Raw genomic sequence first — 14,951 nt, forward strand, 5'->3', positions numbered from 1 at the left:
GGGCATTTTTAGACATTTGGATCCCAGACTTCTTCTCACGCTTTAGGACCCCTAAAATGCCAGGGTAGTATAAATACCCCACGTCTGACCCCACTTTGGAAAGAAGACACCCCAAGGTATTCAATGAGGGGCCAGGCGAGTTCATAGAATTTTTTATTTTTTTTTTGGCATAAATTAGCGTAAATTTTTGTTTTTTTTTGTTTTTTCTCACAAAGTCTCACTTTCCGCTAACTTGGGACAAAAATTTCAATCTTTCATGGACTCAATATGCCCCTCAGCGAATACCTTGGGGTGTCTTCTTTCCAAAATTGGGTCATTTGTGTACTGCTCTGGCATTTGAGGGTCTCCGCAATCATTAGTTCCTGCTATTCTCCTTATATTGAGCATACAGGTAATGAGATATTTTTTTTCCATTCAGCCTCTGGGCTGAAAGAAAAAAATGAACGGCACAGATTTCTTCATTCGCATCGATTAATGTGGATGAAAAAATCTCTGCCAAAAAAAAAAAAAAAAAGGAGGGGAAAGCAGTCTGCCAGGACATAGGAGATCCGCCCAACATCCATACCCACTTAGCTCGTATGCCCTGGCAAACCCGATTTCTCCATTCACATCAATCGATGTGGATGAATAAATCATTTTTTTTTGTTTTTATTTTTTTTATATACAAAGTGTTTGCCAAAGCATAGGAACACCGCCTCCTCCTCAGCTCATATGCCTCGGCAAATGTATCTTTTACAGCAGAGGAGAAATCTCGTCTTGCAGCGCCGCATACACCGACTTTTGTGTAATCTGACAGCAGCGCAATGCTTCTGTCAGAATGCACATCAGTGCTGCAGCTAGTCGATCGGTTGGTCCACCTGAGGCCGCAACGCAATAATTTTATTAACTTTTGAACAGAACATATAAACTTTACCTTTTTGAACTGAACATTACCCTTTTTGCTTACTGGCGATTTTTTTTTACCTTTATAGGACCAACCTCTCCTTCCCCATGGGACAATCTGCAAAGCGCAAATCGCCCAAAGATGTGGCGAAGTGCGTTATGCACTTTGTCCCAGGTGAAAGGAGAGGTTTGCAGCAGCTCTGTGTGAATGGGCCCCAATAGCCCTGTGTGCCTGTCCTGGTGAGATGTGATCCCTATGCTAGGTGTACCTGTGTGTGGTACTTCTGGAAACACTCCCCTAAGCATAGGGCAGGGTGGTCAGGGCAGTCAGGACAGAAATAGCGGGTGTCACGCCTTATTCCACTCCTGCTACAGACACGACATCTTTTTCGGGATGACGGTTGGGTTGAGGTACCGGCAACGACATTGGGGAAATGTCGCTCGTGTAGACGGCTAACTACACTGGTGGATGGGGCCACGGAACCTCCTGGGTACAGGAGGTTCTCGATGATCTCTTACTGAAATTTGAGGAAGGATCGTGTTCTCCCAGCCTTACTGTAGAGAACAAAACTATTATACAGAGCCAATTGAATTAAATATACAGACACCTTCTTATACCAGCGTCTGGTGCGTCGGGAAACTAAATACGGAGACAACATCTGGTCATTGAAGTCCACCCCTCCCATGTGAAGGTTATAGTCGTGGACTGAGAGGGGCTTTTCAATGACACGGGTTGCTCGCTCAATTTGTATTGTCGTGTCTGCGTGAATGGAGGAGAGCATGTAAACGTCACGCTTGTCTCTCCATTTCACCGCGAGCAGTTCTTCGTTACACAAGGCAGCCCTCTCCCGCCTTGCAAGACGGATGGTAACGAGCCATTGGGGGAAGCCCGCGCGACGCCACAGCAGCCAATCTGTTCTAGAAACAAATGCCTGAAGAGGGCCACACTTGTGTAGAAATTGTCCACATAAAGATGGTACCCCTTGCCGAATAAGGGTGACACCAAGTCCCAGACTGTCTTCACACTGCTCCTCAGGTAGTCAGGGCAACCGACCGGCTCCAGGATCTGATCTTTTCCCTCAAAGACACGAAATTTGTGGGTATAGCCTGTGGCCCTTTCACAGAGCTTATACAATTTGACCCCATACCGGGCACGCTTGCTTGGGATGTATTGTTTGAAGCCAAGGAGCCCGGTAAAATGTATTAGGGACTCGTCTACGCAGTTTTGCTCTGGGGTATACAAATCTGCAAATTTCTGGTTGAAGTGGTCTATGAGGGGCCGAATTTTGTGGAACCGGTCAAAAGCTGGGTGGCCTCTGGGACGGGAGGTGGTGTTGTCGCTAAAGTGCAGGAAACGCAGGATGGTCTCAAATCGTGTCCTGGACATAGCAGCAGAGAACATGGGCATGTGATGAATTGGGTTTGTGGACCAATATGACCGCAATTCCTGCTTTTTAGTTAGACCCACGTTGAGGAGAAGGCCCAGAAAAAATGTAATTTCGGAAACTTGGACTGGTTTCCACCAGAAAGGCTGGGCATAAAAGCTTCCCGGGTTGGCGGTTATAAATTGTGTGGCATACCGATTTGTTTCTGCCACAACTAAGTCCAAGAGCTCCACAGTCAAGAACAGCTCAAAAAATCCCAGGGCCGAACTGATCTGTGCTGTCTCAACCCGAACACCAGACTGGGCGGTGAAAGGGGGAACTACAGGTGCGGCTGAAGTTGGGGACTGCCAATCAGGGTTTGCCAGCACCTCAGGGATTCTAGGGGCTCTACCTGTGCGGGCCTGTCTGTGCGGTGGCTGCGACGGGGTAACTACTGCACGTGCCACCGTACCAGCTTCAACTGCCCTTCTGGTGCTCGCCACTTCACCATGTTGTACGGCAGTGCTGGTACTAGGTCCAGGATGGGCTGCGCTGCTGGTGTATGCCTCACCACGTAACCCGACAGCCCACTCTGCTGCCCTTGAAGCGGATCCTGCGCAACCTGTGGTCTAGCGACACGGGCCGGGTACGCCTGGTGCTATCGGGGACCTCAACCTCCTCGTCCGAACTTTGAGTCAGACTGCCACTGCTTTCTACAGGTTAATATTCTGACCCGCTAGATTCATCAGATGAGGGTTCCCATTCCTCATCCGACTGGGTCAGAAGCCTGTAGGCTTCTTCAGAAGATGAGCCCCCGGTTTGACATTTGGGCTACTAAATTTAGGGGTATTCCCTGAGACTACCCAAGAAAAAAAGCAAGCCTGTCTTACAAATGGGAGGCTAGCGAAGTACCGGAGGCCGCTGCGGTTGATAAAAAATATCAAAACTGATTATTTTTATCGCCGCAGCGCTTGTGAAGTGAATGTGCAGTGATCAAAAAAAAAATCACTGTGGGCGACCGATCAGGCAAACACTGAGTTTTGGGTGGAGGGCGAACTAAAGGTGACACTAATACTATTATAGATCTGACTGATCAAAACTGATCACTTACAGATACTATAAAAGTACAAATGCTGATTAGCGATACGCTAATCAGCGAATCAGTGACTGCGGTGCGGTGGGCTGGGCGCTAACCAATCGCTAAACTACCTAACCAAGAGGCCTAAACTATCCTAAAACCTAACGGTCAATACCAGTGAAAAAAAAAAGTGACAGTTTACACTGATCACTTTTTTCCTTTCACTAGTGATTGACAGGGGCGATCAAGGGGTGATCAAAGGGTTAATTGGGGTGCAGGGGGGGGGGGGTGATCTGGGGCTAAAGTGTAGTGTTTTGGTGCTACTCACTGTGAAGCCTGCTCCTCTGCTGGAACCAACCGACCAAAAGGACCAGCAGAGGAGCAGGGAAGCCATTTAACACATCATATTTACTAATATGATGTGTTATATGGCTTCTGATTCGACATTTTAAAAATTGCCAGCCTGCCAGCCACGATCATTGGCTGGCAGGCTGGTGACGAAATTGTTCTCGTTCATTTGCCGGCCAGCGAGGCGCTTGCACGGGCCGGCTCACTCCGAAATCTCGCATCTCGCGAGATGCCGCACGGATGCATCCAGGAGGAATAAATCAACCGCCTCGCAGACGCATCCGTGCGTACAGCGGTCGGGAGGCGGTTAAGGAGTTGTACACTTATTTCCATGACCTGTCAGACTAGCCAGATTCGTGTTGGTAATACCTAGGTGCTGGGTCCCGGCTCATTCGCATCCCGGCCTCCGCTGCTTGTCTTTGGTTTCTCCATGAAAACGTTTGGCTGCAGTGGCATCAAGACAATCTCTGGCCATGGTGGAGATCTGCTCCCTTTGCATCACATGACCATTTAACATAATGCACGGGAAGCAGTGGTCGGTCATTGGCTGTAACGCCGTCAAATAGGAGGTTTTCGAGAAGGGACTCAAGACAAGCAACAAAGGCTGGGGAGCAAACGAGTCGGGACCCCGCACTGGGGATCAGGCAAGTATGATCACCAACAAAGGTCCTGCCAGTCTCAGAGGTCCAGAAATTAGTGTATCCAAACCCTTTAAGGAGTAATTTTTATATTTTTCTTTAAGGGGTTTCAAACCAGTATTATTCTATATGTGACACAGAATGGGTTCAAATAAACTATCCACACTGCACTCCTTAAAAGACAATCACTGCAACCAGTGACCACATCAGCGGGCATCACGTGTTGACAGGACCAGCATGACAGTGGGGGTGGGGGAGGGCAGTTTTTTTTTTTACATTAAGATAAAATATAACAGATAAAAATATAATACTTCACGAGCTTTACTCTTTATTCTCAACCCCTCTGCTTGCCGGTCAGTGAATGAAAACCTCTTGTTTGCTGTTGTTTCTTGAGGAAAGATTGCCATATTCTAGTGCTGCTCACTGTGCAACTGTGGCTGGACATGGACATTCAGTCTGTGAATGTCAACCTTAAAGGTTTCCATTCACTGCCAGCAAGCAGAGATGAAGGAAAGCTAGGGGACCTCCTCTGGCAGCTAAACTAGCCTGTGCTTAACCCCTTATAGGCTGCTTCAGTGTCATTTTCCCTCTTTAACTCTACCACATGTCTTTGGCACAGAAAGGAGCAGTTAAGGGCTCTCTGTGCGAACCCCCAGGCCGGGGGGAGTCCCACCGTTTTATCATTCTGCCAGCAGTAACACGGACTGACGGGAGGGCTGATTGCTATTCCCTATGTGGAAGTGAATACTGGTCTTGTGAAATAAGGGGAATAGATTATATGATTTATGATCAGAAATGGGTACTAGTCTGTGCATTGATAGGATTGCGCTGGTTTCACACCGGAGTCTGTCTGCAGGAGCTCTGTACGGCCGGGGTCGCATAGCATTATATCGATTTATGATGCTATGTAACCCTTAGGCCCCTTTCACACGAGCGAATATTCCGCGCGGGTACGATGCGCGAGTTGAACGCATTACACCCGCACTGAATCCTGACCCATTCATTTCTATGGGGCTGTTCACATGAGCGGTGATTTTCACGCATTACTTATGCGTTGCGTGAAAATCGCAGCATGCTCCTCTTTGTGCGTTGCGGTGCGATAATCCACGCAACGCAGGGCACATAGAAGTGAATGTGGTTACGTGAAAATCGCAAGCATCCGCAAGCAAGTGCGGATGCGGTGCGATTTTCATGCATGGTTGCTAGGTGACAGTCTATTCACTGTATTATTTTCCCTTATAACATGGTTATAAGGGAAAATAATAGCATTCTGACTACAGAATGCATAGTATAATAGTGCTGGAAGGGTTAAAAAAAATTAAAAAGTTAACTCACCTTATCCTCTTGATCGCGGTGTGTTCCCGGTCTGTTCTTTGCTAGCTGTGGGCTAAAGGACCTGTGGTGATGTCAGATCACATGCTCCATCACTTTTTTTTTTAACCCTTCCAGCACTATTATACTATGCATTCTGTAGTCAGAATGCTATTATTTTCCCTTATAACCATGTTATAAGGGAAAAATAATACAATCTTCAGAACATCAATCCCAAGCCCGAACTTCTGTGAAGAAGTTCGGGTACCAAACATGCGTGATTTTTCTCACGCGAGTGCAAAACGCATTACAATGTTTTGCACTCGCGTGGAAAAATCGTGCATTTTCCCGCAACGCACCCGCCTCTTATTCGGGCAAAAAACATGACGCCCGTGTGAAAGAGGCCTAACAGTTCTGGAATGTATTGGATAACACTGACCGCATTAGGTCAGTGTTATCCAGTACATTCCAGACCTCTAAGGGTTACATAGCATCATAAATCAATATAATGCTATGCGACCCCGGCAGTGCTATGCAGACCAGGACAGCGAGTATTAAAGCAGCACAGCACGGATCTCTGCCTTCTCCTTGTGACCCCATAAGGACCCAGTCCTATAAAACACACTAATAAATCTGCATACGGGTGACTCGCCTCGTGTTATCAGCCGTGGACTGTGCGGCCCTAGTTGAAAGGTCTCCAGCAGCTCAGCGCCACAGCACAGACTCAACTCCAAAACTTGCCAGACTGCTGGAAGCGGGAGCACAAGCCACGCCCACCCTCTATGCCGGGTAATCTGAGGGGCGGAGCTTCACCCAGCAGACGTCTGCAGCGTGTGTCTACAAAGTCTTGTCGCCATTTAGCAGTTCTAAGTCGCATTGGCGACCATTTTGGTCGCCATCTGGAGCCCTGCTATACAAGTTTGGTATCGCTGTATTTGTATTGAACTGCAGATTAAGAATGTCATGTCATTTTTAGCGCACAGTGAATGCTTTGATGTCAAACCCCCAGAAACCTTGGTGGAATTTTCTTAATGTGTCCCATTTTCCAATAACAGACATGGCAAATTAACCCCTCACACTAAAAATTTTTAAAAAAATTTCAATGCTTTATTATGTAAAACTGAAACACAGAACCAATAAAAGTGGTCATATTAGGTATATAAAAATACCACATGATCTAACCTGTCAGATGAACATTGTTAATAACAAAAAATAAAAACAGTGCTAAAAAAGCTATTTTTTGTTACCTTGCCTCACAAAGGTTTAAAGGGCTTCTGTCACCCCACTAAACTCAATATTTTTTTTGGGGTACTTATAATCCGTATACTGCGATATATCTATACATTATGTTATTAATCATTTTCGTTCAGTAGATAATGCAAAAAACTGACTTTTATTATATGCAAAGTAGGGCGGCTACTTGCTGGTAGCAGCCGCAAAAAAGCGCCCCCTCCTCCTGTTGATGATTGACAAGGCCAGCAGTGATCTCCTCCTCCGGCTGGCCCTGTCTGCATTTCAAAAATTGTGCGCCTGTCTTGATTCGGCGCAGGCGCTCAGAGAAGGAGGCTGCGCCGATGACATCACCGGCGTTATGTTACATTATATATGCTAGTGTATAGGCATACTGAGGCAGACATCACCTATAGATCGAAATTATTTAAAAAAATACACACATACAGTGCAAGATTCATTTTTTCATGAGTTGCCTCTGTACAGGGAAGCCCAGAAGTAAAAAAAAAAAAAGGATGCCAATGTATATTGGCCAGGCGGATGCCAAAGGGACACTCTTTTGGTATCTGTCAGGTACATGTGGTTCTATGAATATGTATTGTGTTGTAGTGTAAAAATACCATATAAACAAAGCAAAATCAATGTGATAGAAATGAACTATAAATATTATACTAAAAATTCACCTTTATAATAAAGTGTAGTCTTCTCCTGTGACAAGAGCTTCGTAAGCACCCAGCTTTTGTCGCTATGATCAGTCAAAATGTCATTTTCTGGGAGTGGCTGCATCTGTACGTTCTTAGCTTTCTTACTCCTGGGGATCATTTCACCTTAAATCAGAGCGCAAAATTATTTGGTAAACAAATTTAAAAAAATCTACCATTTACAATGTAGCACATTTATATTGTTTGAGCCTTAACCACTTCAACCCCGCTAGCTGAAACCCCCTTCATGACCAGAGCACTTTTTACACTTCGGCACTACACTACTTTCACCGTTTATCGCTCGGTCATGCAACTTACCACCCAAATGAATTTTACCTCCTTTTCTTCTCACTAATGGAGCTTTCATTTGGTGGTATTTTATTGCTGCTGACATTTTTACTTTTTTTGTTATTAATCGAAATGTAACGATTTTTTTTGCAAAAAAATGACATTTTTCACTTTCAGCTGTAAAATTTTGCAAAAAAAAAAACGACATCCATATATAAATTTTTCGCTAAATTTATAGTTCTACATGTCTTTGATTAAAAAAAAAATGTTTGGGCAAGGTATTCCGTGAGGGACACGGCGAATTCCTAGAATTTTTTATTTTTTGTCGCAAGTTAGTGGAATATGAGACTTTGTAAGGAAAAAAGAAAAAAAAAGAAAAATCATCATTTTCCGCTAACTTGTCACAAAAAATAAAAACTTCTAGGAACTCGCCGTGCCCCTCACGGAATACCTTGGGGTGTCTTCTTTCCAAAATAGGGTCACTTGTGGGGTAGTTATACTGCCCTGGCAATTTAGGGGCCCAAATGTGTAAGAAGTACCTTGCAATCAAAATCTGTAAAAAATGGCCTGTGAAATCCGAAAGGTGCACTTTGGAATATGTGCCCCTTTGCCCACCTTGGCTGCAAAAAAAGTGTCACACATCTGGTATCGCCGTACTCAGGAGAAGTTGGGGAATGTATTTTGGCGTGCCATTTTACGTATAACCATGCTGGGTGAGAGAAATATCTTGGCAAAAGACAACTTTTCCCATTTTTTTATACAAAGTTGGCATTTGACCAAGATATTTTTCTCATCCAGCATGGGTATATGTAAAATGACACTCCAAAACACATTGCCCAACTTCTCCTGAGTACGGCGATACCAGATGTGTGACACTTTTTTGCAGCCTAGATGCGCAAAGGGGCCCAAATTCCTTTTAGGAGGGCATTTTTAGACATTTGGATCCCAGACTTCTTCTCACACTTTCGGGCCCCTAAAAAGCCAGGGCAGTATAAATACCCCACATGTGACCCCACTTTGGAAAGAAGACACCCAAGGTATTCAATGAGGGGCCTGGCGAGTTCCTAGAATTTTTATTTTTTTTGCATAAGTTAGCGGAAATTGATTTTTTTTGTTTTTTTCTCACAAAGTCTCACTTTCCGCTAACTTAGGACAAAAATTTCAATCTTTCATGGACTCAATATGCCCCTCAGCGAATACCTTGGGGTGTCTTCTTTCCGAAATGGGGTCACATGTGGGGTATTTATACTGCCCTGGCTTTTTAGGGGCCCTAAAGCGTGAGAAGAAGTCTGGAATATAAATGTCTAAAAATGTTTACGCATTTGGATTCCGTGAGGGGTATGGTGAGTTCATGTGAGATTTTATTTTTTGACACAAGTTAGTGGAATATGAGACTTAGTAAGAAAAAACAAACAGGGGGGTGATCAGGGAGTGTATATGGGTGATCACCCGCCTGTCATTGATCACCCCCTGTAAGGCTCCATTCAGACGTCCGCATGTGTTTTGCGGATCCGATCCATGTATCCGTGGATCCGTAAAAATCATGCGGACGTCTGAACGGAGCCTGACAGGGGGGTGATCAATGACAGGGGGGTGATCAATGACAGGGGGGTGATCAGGGAGTTTATATGGGGTGATCAGGGGTTCATAAAGGGTTAATAAGTGACGGGGGGGGGGGGGTAGTGTAGTGTAGTGTTTGGTTCGACTTTACTGACCTACCTGTGTCCTCTGGTGGTCGATCCTAACAAAAGGGACCACCAGAGGACCAGGTAGGAGGTATATTAGACGCTGTTATGAAAACAGCGTCTAATATACCTGTTAGGGGTTAAAAAATTCGGATCTCAAGCTTGCCAGCGAGCGATCGCCGCTGGCAGGCTGGAGATCCACTCGCTTACCTTCCGTTCCTGAGAGCGCGCGCGCGCCTGTGTGCGCGCGTTCACAGGAAATCCCGGCCCTCGCGAGATGACGCATATATGCGTGACTCTGCGCAGGGCCGCCACCTCTGGACCGCACATCTGCGTTTAGGCGGTCCGGAGGTGGTTAAAGGAAATGTGTCACCAGAAATATTTTATGGGAGTTAAAACTAGATAGTAAGGGCTCATGCACACAACAGTGCCGTTTTTTGCGGTCCGCAAAAAACGGATGCTGCCCGTGTGCCTTTCGCAATTTGTAGGACCACGGAACGGAGCAACGGATGCGGACAGCACACAGAGTGCTGCCAGCATCTTTTGCAGCCCCATTGAAATGAATGGTTCCGTATACGGAATCAAAATATGGCCTGTATTCGGAACACAAAAAAATGGCATAACGGCAGCCCCATAGTCCATAGACACAATGGTCTGTAGGGGGCCTCATTCACTTCTATGGGAGAGATTTCTAGGCATGCTCTGTGACCTGTGCAGAGGTCATTGTACAAGGAAAGATAAGATAAGATTTTACAATCTTCTATTGGGAATGGTGGATCCGGTCTTATCTACAGTATATACAGAGGAGATATCTCCTTATTGCAAACTGCATTAGAATAATATAGTTTAGGTGCCCTGTATGCTAATTAATAGCATCGGTACAGGGAGGAGAAGACATCAGCTTTTCTCAGTGGGCGTCTCTTCTTCCTCACTGTGGCGCTGTCCAATAACAGCAGACAACATCACAGCCATTGAGAAAAAAATAGGTCACCTTCTCCCTGGCTGTGACGCGGTCCGCTGTGATTGGGCAGCGCCACAGCCAGGGAGAAGAGACGCCCACTGAGAAAAACTATGTCTCCTCCTCCCTGTATCGATGCTATTAAGGCTACATTCAGACGTCCACATGAATGGTCGAGATCTGTTCCGCAATTATGCGGAACGGGTGCGGACAAATCCATTTTCAACGGGGCCGGAAAAGATGCGGACAGCACACAGTGCACTTCCAGTCCGCAGCTCTGCAAAAAAATAGAACATGTCCTATTCTTGTCCGCAATAGCGGACAAGAATAGGCATTTTCTATTATAGTGCCGGCCATGTGCATATGGCCGGTGTCAGTGTTTGGCGTATCCGCAAAACAATTAAGGACGTGTGAATGGACCCTAAACATAACGAGGGGCACAGTGGAGCAATGGAGAAGCATATCATGAAAAAATATAGGATTACACTTACCGGTAATCATTTTCCTTGAGCCTATGACAGCACCCATGGATAGCATCCGCCCCCTTCCTCAGGACAGGAAACAGGAAGCACAGCCTCTTCAAAAGGGAGGTACAACCCCCATCATGCCAGTCCTATTCCAAGAACTAAAGAGACAAAAACACTACACCACAAAACCACAACAGAACAAAAATGCTCCTCTCTGCGTGCAGACACACGCATATATCTCTCTATATATTCTAAAAATCTTTTTTTTTTATTATTATATATATATATATATATATATATTTTTTTTTTTTACTTTTTATAATTTTTTTTTTTTTTTTTTTTTTTTTTGTAGGGGAGGGAATTAGGCGGGTGCTGTCATAGGCTCAAGGAAAAATGATTACCGGTAAGTGTAATCCTATATTTCCCCCCTCGCCTATGACAGCACCCATGGATATCTAGGCGAGATCAACCTAGGGTGGGACAACTGCTTGGAGAACTTTACGCCCAAATCCCAAACCCTCCTGTGAAGGAAGCTGCAGCCTATAGTGCCTGAAGAAGGTATGGGCAGAACTCCAAGTAGCTGCTCTGCAAATCTGGTCGATAGAAGCGGAAGCTCTTTCTGCCCAGGATGTAGACACTGCTCTTGTTGAGTGTGCTCCAAACCCGGCAGGAGGAGGAACCCCCTTAGAGGAATATGCCAGATAGATGGCTTGTTTTATATACCTGGCTATGGACTGAGAGGAAGCAGGGGAGCCCTTCTTCTGTCCCTGAAAGGAAACTACCAGCTTAGAGGACAACCTCCAGCCCTGAGTGGCCAAAAGGTACTGGATTAGACACCTTCTAACATCGAGGCAATGAAATTCCCTTTCCTTCTGATTCTTGGGTGAGGAACAGAAGGAAGGTAAAACTATATCCTGAGACCGATGAAAGGATGATGAGACCTTTGGAAGGAAGGCAGGGTCAGGAGATAAAATAACCCTATCTTCTAAGATATTGAGATATGGTTTTTCGATAGAGAGGGCCGAGATCTCACTCACTCTTCTAGCAGAAGTAATGGCTAGCAAGAAAACTAATTTAAAGGTTAAGATTTTTATAGAGATGTCCTCAATAGGCTCAAAGGGATCTCTGGTTAAAGCAGACAGGACTAGGTTCAAATCCCAGGGGGGAACTCTGGATTTCTGGACGGGAGCGAGTCTAGAAATTGCAACTACAAATCTCTTAATCCAGGGGTGGTCTGCTAACCTATATTTAAAGAGAGCACTTAAGGCAGAGATATGGACCTTTAAAGTACTGGGCCTCAGCTTTTTATTCCAGCCTTCCTGGAGGAAGCTCAGGACTAGAGGTAACTCCGGGGGATCCAAGACATTAACGGGCCTGTTTGCAAACCCTCAAATAAATCTTTGAGGTAACAGGTTTTCTGCTGGCTAAAAGGGTGTCTATCACCTCCCCGGAAAGACCCTTCATCTCTAGGATCTGCCTCTCAACAGCCAGGCTGTCAAGTGCAGGCTCTCCAACTGTGGATGAAGTAATGGTCCCTGAACTAGTAGTCCCGGGAAGACGGGAAGCACCCAGGGGTCTGCTACCGACATCCTCCTTAGCCAGGAAAACCATACCCTCCTGGGCCAAAAGGGGGCTATAGTAATTACTAGGGCCTTCTCCTCCCGAATCTTCTTCAGGACTCTCGGGAGTAGCTTTATAGGAGGGAAGGCGTACAGGAGGCCCACTCTCCATGACTGCGCCAAAGCATCCACCGCCGTGGGCCGTTCTAGTGGGGATAGAGAGTAGAACCTCTTCACTCTTCTGTTTCCCCTTGTGGCAAAGAGATCCACCACCGGGAGACCCCAGAGAGCCACGATGTCGTTGAAGACTTGTTGATCTAGGGACCATTCCCCCTGCCGAACACAATGCCTGCTCAGAAAGTCTGCCTTCACATTCTCCTTTCCTTTCCTTTTAAGTGTACTGCCCTGATCGATGGAAGGAAATCCTCTGCTATCTCGAAAATCTCCCTGGTGAGGGACATTAGATCTGGCGATCTCGTCCCCCCCTGACGATTGATATAGGCTACTGCCGTCATGTTGTCGGAGTAGATTAAGACGTTTCTGCCTTTTAAAAGGTGGAGGCACTTCCTCAAGGCCACGAGGATCGCCAGGAGTTCCTTGAAGTTGTGAGATTTGGGAACTATCTCCTGATCCCACTGTCCCTGCAGAAGTAGAGATTCTGTGTGAGCTCCCCACCCCCAAGGACTTGCGTCTGTAGTCAGAGAGAGGGGATCCTGCCTTGACCAAGGGACTCCTCTCTGAAGGTTGGAGGGTTCTGTCCACCATTCTAAATCTTTTATTGTACGAGTTGTCAGGTAGAAGAGGGAATCCAAGGATAGGGGATCTTTGTCCCAAGCTCCCAGGATCTGCAGCTGAAGAGACCTTGAGTGAAAGTGGGCCCATTCCACCCCCGGGATTGCGGCCGTCATTAGGCCCAGAACTGACATGGCGTCTCTTAGAGAGATAGAACGGCGAGCCACAATGTCCTGAACTCTGGAGACTAACAGAGAAACCTTCTGTGTCGGGAGAAAACACCTCTGCTTCTGGGAGTCCAGGAGCAGCCCCAGAAAGGTGCATATCTGACTTGGTACGAAATTGGATTTCTGGAGATTTAACTCCCAACCCAACTTTACCAGCACCTCCCTGACCCAGGCAATCCCCTCGGATAATTGTCCCGGTGTCTGAGAGAGAAGGAGGAAATCGTCTAGATAGGGGATGACAATCAGATCCTTCTCCCTCAGATGAGCCATCATCTCTGCTACAATCTTCGTAAAAAGCCTGGGTGCCTGAGACAACCCGAACGGCAGGGCCCGAAATTGAACGTGCAGGAGTCTGTCCGGGAACTGAACTGCTACTCTCAGGTACTTCTGGTGACTGGGATGGATTGGGACGTGGTAATAAGCGTCCCTGAGGTCCAGGGTCGCCATGTAGCAGCCTAGGAATAAATTTGGAATTATGGAACTGATAGTCTCCATATGAAACCTCTCGTACACCAGGTATTTGTTGAGCAGCTTCAGATTTATTATGGTTCGGAAGGTGCCATTCGGCTTCTTTACAAGAAAAAGTGTCGAATAATAGCCCCTCTCCCGCTCTTGAGCTGGAACCTCCTGCAGGACCCTTTTCTCTAGTAAATCTGTCACTTCCAGACGCAATGCTTCTAGCTTCTCTGGGCTGGAGCGATAGTCCGTCAAAACGAACCTTTCTGGAGGAGTTCTCAGGAAGTTCAGGCAATAGCCCTGTGAAATGATTGAGAGGATCCAGGGGCTGTTTGAGATCTTCCGCCATTGATCCGCGAAGAGGGAGAGACGACCTCCAACCGGGCATCTGGCGTCATTGCGGAGGTTTCTTAGAGGCCTCTCCACCTGAAAAAAGAAACCCCTTGCTCCTTCTATTGCACTGTACAGAGTTGGAAATGACGAGAGGAGCTGTTCCGTGGGCGCCCCTTTCTTCATCTGCTCCTCCATCTCCTTCATCCAGACCTTCAAGGACCTGGCCACAGAAGTGGCGGCTATAGCGGGTCTAAAAGAACCAGCCGTCGCCTCCCAGTTCTTTTTTAAATAGACCTCTGCTCTTCTGTCCATAGCATCTTTAAGAGTTCCGGCATCTTCAAACGGGAGGGCTGCCCTCTTAGAGATCTTTGCTACCGGAGCATCCAACTTTGGGGCTCTATCCCAATCAGCAGAGGATTTGTCCTCAAAGGGATACTTCCTCTTTAAGGCAGAAGGCACGAAAAATTTTCTGTCCGGCCTGCTCCATTCATTCTTAATAACCGAAGTTATATTCTCGTGCACATCAAAACATTTCAATCTTCTAGGACCTAGGCCTTCGAACATGGAATCCCTCATAGACTGGGGTTCTGCTTGATCATTAAGCCCCATAGTTGCCCTGACAATCCCGACTAGAGCATTAATGTTCTCTGGGAGGAACAAGGGTTTCCCCGCCAGCTGCTCGTCCTGTGAATGA

At 46.4% G+C, this 14,951-nt stretch overlaps 1 protein-coding gene across 2 annotated transcripts in view; it reads right to left on the minus strand.

Moving 5' to 3' along the window:
- Window positions 1–14,951, minus strand: part of VRK3 (VRK serine/threonine kinase 3) — a 254,135-nt gene that overhangs the window by 150,969 nt on the left and 88,215 nt on the right. For both annotated transcript variants that reach the window (XM_044269695.1, XM_044269694.1), the window contains exon 5: window positions 7,535–7,678. In XM_044269695.1, the coding sequence (XP_044125630.1) occupies window positions 7,535–7,678 (144 nt within the window). The remainder of the gene's footprint in view (window positions 1–7,534; window positions 7,679–14,951) is intronic.

The sequence above is a fragment of the Bufo gargarizans genome, chromosome 10, assembly GCF_014858855.1.
Source record: "Bufo gargarizans isolate SCDJY-AF-19 chromosome 10, ASM1485885v1, whole genome shotgun sequence".
Taxonomy (NCBI): domain Eukaryota; kingdom Metazoa; phylum Chordata; class Amphibia; order Anura; family Bufonidae; genus Bufo; species Bufo gargarizans.